Raw genomic sequence first — 6910 nt, forward strand, 5'->3', positions numbered from 1 at the left:
ATGCCTGCAACTGCAACATCAAGAGTGGAAGAGATCCCAACTGATAAACCATCCCAGTCACCTTCAGTTTCATATCCCACCAAGAAATGGCCGGCCAACCTAATGCAGATAATGCTTTCAGAGCTGAAAATACAGAGAGGACTAGCACTTCCATTGGTGGCCATGAACTTAACCTGGTTTGTGAAGATCGCGGTGACTACAGCTTTTCTAGGCAGGCTTGGGGAGCTCCAGTTAGCTGGTGGCACACTCGGTTTCACCTTTGCTAATGTCACAGGTTTCTCCGTCCTCAATGGACTTTGTGGCGCCATGGAACCTGTGTGTGGGCAAGCTTTTGGAGCTAAAAACTTCAGGCTCCTTCACAAGACACTTTTGATGGCCATAATCTTGTTACTGTTAATAACACTGCCTGTTTCTTTCCTATGGCTTCATGTTGATAAAATTCTAATCCATTTTGGCCAAAAAGAAGACATTTCAGCGGTTGCAAAGACATATCTTTTCTATCTTCTCCCTGATTTGGTTGTCACTTCATTCCTATGCCCTCTCAAGGCCTATTTGAGCTCTCAAAGCATAACAATCCCCATTATGTTTAGCTCGGCTTTAGCGCTTGCTTTTCACATCCCCATCAATATCTTTCTTGCAAAAGCTAAGGGTCTTGAAGGGGTTTCAATGGCAATCGGGATAAGTGATCTCATAGCTGCAATCCTTCTAGTCTTGTATGTAGTGGTGAAAGAGAATAGAAAGGGAGGGAAATGGAATGAGGGAGGATGGTGGGATCAACGTGTTGAAGACTGGCTTAGACTGCTCAAGCTTAGTGGACCATGTTGTCTTACCACCTGCCTTGAATGGTGGTGCTATGAGATTTTGGTCTTGCTTACCGGAAGGCTACGAAATGCCAAGCAGGCAGTCGGAGTGATTGCTATCGTTCTGAACTTCGACTACTTGCTCTACTCTGTGATGTTGTCACTAGCCACATGTGCATCCACTCGTGTATCAAATGAGCTCGGTGCAAACCAGCCTGTCGCAGCCTACCAGTCAGCATACGTATCACTTGCAGTGAGCACAATTTCTGGTTGCTTTGGGGCATTGGTCATGGTGGGTGCAAGAGGCGTTTGGGCTCCTCTATTCAGCCATGAAAAAGGGATCATAAGAGGAGTGAAAAAGATGATGCTGCTAATGGCAGTGATTGAAGTTGTAAACTTCCCCTTAGCTGTTTGTGGAGGAATTGTTCGTGGAACAGCTCGACCATGGTTGGCGATGTATGCCAATCTTGGGGGCTTCTATCTCTTAGCTTTACCGTTGGGTGTTGTTCTGGCCTTCAAAGCTGCACTTGGACTGAGCGGGTTATTGCTAGGATTTTTAGTTGGGATGGCAACATGTTTGGCATTGTTGTTGATGATGGTAGTGAGAATAAGGTGGCATGAAGAAGCCGATAAGGCACATATACTTGCCTCTGAGGGAATCTGGAAACAGTTAACAAGGTAAATGACAACGAAGTATGAAAACCACAAGATGATAAGATTGTTAGAGCTTCAAAGCAAGCCACACAGCATAACATAGACACTAACACCAATCTCCAATCTGCTTTCAGCCATTAAGTGTAATACAGAGGAATTTTTAATCCACGTGAATTATCATTCAGGCCTATTTTGATGAGCCTAAATTCTACATATGAAGAACTTGATATGATCTTGAAGAATGTTGCAAACAAATATTTGAAGAATTCAGCACCTTTCTTTAAATGCTGGAGAACGATGATCATGTTCATATGTCCATCCAGCATACAGCTCAAACAAACAAGCTAAACAGGGAAGCAAAATACCAGGTTCTTTTTTAACTTTTATGAGTGAATGGATAGGCATGACAAGCAACATCATTCGAAGGATGGATTCATCATTCGAATAACGAGAATAATTACATCTCACAATGAGTACCAATGACATGTATTACCCATCTACAGATTCAGGTTCAGAACTCATAGAAGTGAGCTCCTTAGATTTGGCATCATTGAAGCCAAGAGCTGCCAATATCTTGTGACCAGGTGATTCCACTTCAGACCAAATGCCAAGAAGCAAATGAGTTGTTGTAATTTCCCCATCACCACCTGCTATTTGAAGAATAAAACACATCAAGTATGGAATAACGAAAACTGAGGAATTCATATTACTGCTTTTTCTTGTTCAGTGTACTTTATGAAGTTATAATAAGAAATTAATAGAATCAGATATATCATTATCCCATATCTTGTAATTGTTTAACTGATTCGTAAACTTGAGCACCTTAAAGAAAAAACAAATTCTGCTATAAAAAGAACTAAAAAAAACTGGAAACTTACCAGATTTTAGTTTCTCATCAACAGCCCAATCAAGTGCCCTTTGAGCATCTTCTGTCAAAGGAGGATGCTCAGGACTGAAAAAGAACATGTCACCTTTTCCTAATAATTTGACTGTCTCATCACGAACCTTGAAAAGAGTGATACCATTTGCACGCAAAAATTTTGCAGCCAGATTAGTTCCTGCCCAGCAAATGAACTTCAAGTATGGCATGGTATAACATTTACAGAATTACGAGTTTTTAGAACATCTGATGAATACTTTTAAATTGCAAAGATGGATTCCAAAAGGACCCAAACTGTAACGTATGAGAAATGCATGAACTTTGAACACGGGCATTATGCAACCCTGAATACAGTAGCCAAATCAAAATTAGCAATTGCATATTCTTTCACTTTCACAATGTTCTCACAAACATGCCCTAATTTTCTAGTCACTTCACTAAAGGTACAGATATTGGTGAAGTACAGGGATTTTCCAACACAACTGATAATAAAATTGACAACAAAATGAAATCCAGCACTTGATTTTCCCGTCTTTGAAAAACTTCTATTCTGTTCCACAAAAAGAAAACTAAAAACAATGATTTTGCAGAGGACCCATCTTGTACTGCCCCAGCCATGTACATACTATTACTTCTAACATGTTATTCACCATTTTTTTTTTTCAGTATCCTCCATGTCCATTTTACGGTCCGTGACCGGGATTGGAGGCTGCCCCTCCCAATAATATCATCTCCAAGATTTAAACCTACGTTCTCTCCTTGGGAATGCAATGTGCCTTATCATTGCACTCAACACTTGTTGGTATATTATTCACCATTAACAGTACTACAATTAAACAAATATATTCCCATTCACAGAAAGGTTATACTTTTACTTCTAACATGTTATTCACCATTAAGAGAAGGAAACTAATGACAAATTTGAAAACAATTAACAACATGAAAAAAATCAAATACTACTCCCACAAGAAAGAGAAATAGTGCTGTTGCAGTGCATTACAGGGAAATACGAATCTAGAAACTAAATCAATGGGGCAGCTTCAAGCTGTAAAGAGAGAAAAGGTTTCTTATTTAATTGACCACCCAGAAGACAAAGATGTCTCAAAACTTTATAGCCCAAAAGCGCTTGCTTATCATGCAAGTCTGTTATTAGTACCTACCAACTAAGGCAGTGGTAAAACGTAACATATTACATATTTGCTTGATGGAAACCATGCTAACAACAAGCTTTTGCATCCTATTGACTCACGGTAGCTCACTTCTCAATAACTGATTCTCATTTTCAAAATTGACTAACATTATCAATTAACACACATTGCCCCTTCCCTGTTGGGACTGTTACAAGAGCTTTAAATGGAAATGGGTAGCAAAAAATGTGATTACCTTCAATCAATATGCCCATGAGCAACGACTCAGTTCCAGTAGTTGGATACTTGAGTTTCCTAGCTTCCAATTCAGCCATAGCAAATGACTTTATCGCTCTCCTTGACCATCTGTATTTTACTCATTATCTCAATAAAAACAAAAAACAAAAAGGTATGAGATTTATGTACATGGAAAAAAAACCAAATGAGCTGAACTTACTTGGGAACTTTCCCAGCTGAAGCAACCCTATCTGTTTTCCTAAAACCATAAAAAATACATTAGAAAAAACAGAACCCAGAAATAAAAAAGATATTGCAGCTTAGTTAATGAAGAAAAGATAAGAAAAATGAGGATTTTACGAAGTGGGGAGACTTAAGGAGATAGTTGCAGTGATGGGGCGATGGTTGGGCAAATAGCGTGTGGTTTTTGATGGCTGAAAGGAAATTTTGAAGCCAAGCCATGGACTTTGTAGACTGTGGGGCTTTAGAAATGAAGGAGGAGAAGTTGGTTTTGATTGGTTTCTGGATTGGGAAATTAGTGAGGTGGTGGAAGATGGATTTGAGAGAGAGCGGGCAGCTGCCATTTTTTTTCTTTGATCCAGAAACTAGAAAATGAGTGCCGAGTTTGGATAGGCAAGATTTTGTGGGTTAAAAACAACTGAAACGGCATCGTTTCCATGCCCATCTATTTACCGAATTGGCAAAAAATAAAAGCAATTATTCAACTTGTACATCAATTTTAATATTTTACCACAGTTAAAATTATTCATTAATTTTGATTTAACCTACAATTATATATATAAATTTTAATTTGGTGTAATTATACACGTAAAACTCTAATTATGATTCAAATATATACTTGAAATTTTAATTTTAATTTAATCATGTATATTTAAAGGAATAAATACATCAATTTATATGTATTTTTATATGTATTATATTTATTTTAATCAAAAATAAAAATATATAAATTTCAATTAATTAAATTAATCGAAATATTTCAATTCGATTAATGATTAAAATTTTTACATTCGAATAGTTCAATTAATAATAATTCAGTTTGGTTACTATTTGAACAACTCTAATTATAAGCATGTGTAAAGTATTTTAATATTTATATAAATATAAATACTTTAATAATTTGTGTTCTAATTTCTTTTTAGCATAGGAGAGGTACAAATAAATATCATACAAAAATGGATTTGAGCTGAGATTGGATCCTAAAAGAAAGCCCACAAACTATATTCTTTGGGCTTACGTGAGGAAAGCCCATAGGTGTTAGCTTAAATAGCCGATTGGGCATGCTATCCACCTCAATGACTGATAACAATGATAAAACATGATCAAACCATTAATAAGAACTTGGTATAGATGGGGATGGCAGAGACTTTGGGTGCTATGTATTTCAATTGAGATTCATCGTGTATAACTATTTGCGTAGGTTTTAGGTTGATTAGTTAATGTTAGTTTGAATTATTCTAATTCTTTCGATCTTAGTCTTAATCCGAATCTCATCATATGTGATTTTAATTTGATTAATTCGAATTAATTTGAATTAAGTTCTTGATAGACATTATTTGCAAGTGTCAAATTTTGGTGTGGGATTGTGGTGTGTGGGGATCCTCTTTCAGCCTGTGACACAGGCTTCGACCATTAATCGAGCAAATCATGCTCGTCTGGTCCGTGACACCTGTACCACTACCACACCGAATGAAGAAAAGATGTGAACAATCAAGTGGTTCCCACTTTGATTTTCAGACCTGTTTGGTTTTAGAAGAAGACTAAAGAGGGTAGAAAACAGTAGCAGAGAATGTTAAAACTAGTGAGTCAATGTGTTTTTTTTGGGCGGTTCGAAACTAGTGAGTCAAAGGTCAAGAAAGAAAGAACCGAATTTTCTTTAGCTCACTAAACTAAGAAGATTTTGGAGCCCTGTAGGATAGCAAAAGATCTGCTGCATGTGCACCACTAGATACCATATCTCCAAAATGGGCCACCCTTTTCATTAGGGTGATTCCGATTTGGTTTGTTTCGGTTGAATTTTTTGAACTATTTATTATAATTTATTCGGTTTAATTTGATTATTAATTTTTATTTTGGACTGTTATACTTATTTTAATTAAATCAAATTTGTTTTATGGTTCTATAAAAAAATGATGTAAGATATTTTAGTGTTTTAATTAGGGGTGTTTAAATTTCGATTAAAATTGAATTAACCAATCGAACTGATCTAATTCGATTAATCGATCAGTTAACTGATCTAGTTAGTTCGGAGATCGGTTAAATTTTTTTTGGAATTTCGGTTAACGGTTAATTCAATTGAAATTGAGTAATTAACTGAATTAACGAATTTAATAAATAATATTATATATTATATGTATTAGGCTATTACTAATTCGGTTAATCGGTCAAATGAATATTATAAATTTATTTATTTTATAAGTTTTATACTTGTTTTAACAAAAACAAAAAAAACAAAACATATAAATTTTGGTTAATTCGGTTAACCGGCCAAATTAACCGAAATATTTCGATTTGGTTAATTTTTTTTGAAAAAAAATTGATTCAATTGACGGTTAAAAGATTAAAAAGTTCGATTAATACTAATTCAGTTTAATTAACCGTTTAAACAATCTTAATTTTAACATTGGTGAGAACAAAATGTTATGAGAAAGTAAAAACACCATACTGAAAATGATATTATTATATAATTTGGGATGATAATTTGTTAATTTATCATAAGTAAATAATATTTTATATTTAAAATCAAATTAAAAATCTATAAAATGAAAAAGAAAATGTGATGAATATTAAGAAGTGTGATTTACATACTAGAAAACATATATATAACTTCATGAGTATATATATTATGCAAACATGCGATTATTTAATAAATATAAAAATAATTATGCATTCAAAAGTTGTTGTTTTTTCATGTAATTTAATGAATTTAAATTAAAATTACATACTCAAATATATAATTATTTTTGAAATATGAAAATATCATCTAAATAAGAAATTAGATGAAACTCATTTAAGTAATTCAAAAAGATCTCAAATTTCGATTATTTATTTTGAAAGCCATAGAAATATAAGTTAATACAATAATAAAATTATATTGTAACTCTCATAAAAATATATAATTTAATCTTAATCCTTTTTACAACGATTTAAACCGTTAGCAAGAAAATACATACAAAAATGTCATTATCGAA

General features: G+C 34.3%; 2 protein-coding genes across 3 annotated transcripts; one reads left to right on the plus strand and one right to left on the minus strand.

The window, feature by feature from the left end:
• Positions 1-2004, plus strand: LOC108483380 (protein DETOXIFICATION 56-like). The gene has a single exon (XM_017786746.2). It carries the CDS (start codon positions 1-3, stop codon positions 1480-1482), a length of 1482 nt encoding a protein of 493 aa, XP_017642235.1. The 3' UTR covers positions 1483-2004.
• On the minus strand, positions 1612-4323 carry LOC108483381 (ATP-dependent Clp protease ATP-binding subunit CLPT2, chloroplastic). 2 transcript variants are annotated; one of them, XM_017786748.2, is made up of 5 exons: positions 4059-4323; positions 3919-3957; positions 3718-3827; positions 2333-2512; positions 1612-2101 (listed from the first exon to the last, which is right to left on the minus strand). In XM_017786748.2, exons 1-5 carry the CDS (start codon positions 4280-4282, stop codon positions 1944-1946), a joined length of 711 nt encoding a protein of 236 aa, XP_017642237.1. In that variant the 5' UTR covers positions 4283-4323; the 3' UTR covers positions 1612-1943. The 2 variants fall into 2 exon arrangements, with proteins under 2 accessions (XP_017642237.1, XP_017642236.1); XM_017786747.2 differs by having other exon boundaries at positions 1612-2104.
• Between the last annotated feature and the right edge of the window lie 2587 nt (positions 4324-6910).

The sequence above is a fragment of the Gossypium arboreum genome, chromosome 1 (genome assembly GCF_025698485.1).
Source record: "Gossypium arboreum isolate Shixiya-1 chromosome 1, ASM2569848v2, whole genome shotgun sequence".
Lineage (NCBI taxonomy): Eukaryota > Viridiplantae > Streptophyta > Magnoliopsida > Malvales > Malvaceae > Gossypium > Gossypium arboreum.

What these genes read in the sequence shown, in the direction of transcription:
- LOC108483381 (XM_017786747.2), bottom strand. Translation starts at nt 4,282, where the DNA reads ATGGCAGCTGCCCGCTCTCTCTCAAATCCATCTTCCACCACCTCACTA. An exon ending in TCAGCTGGGAAAGTTCCCAA is followed by an intron (nt 3,828 to 3,918) that starts GTAAGTTCAGCT and finishes AGTAAAATACAG; the next exon opens with ATGGTCAAGGAGAGCGATAA. An exon ending in TGATGAGAAACTAAAATCTG is followed by an intron (nt 2,105 to 2,332) that starts GTAAGTTTCCAG and finishes TTCTTCAAATAG; the next exon opens with CAGGTGGTGATGGGGAAATT.
- LOC108483380 (XM_017786746.2), top strand. Translation starts at nt 1, where the DNA reads ATGCCTGCAACTGCAACATCAAGAGTGGAAGAGATCCCAACTGATAAA.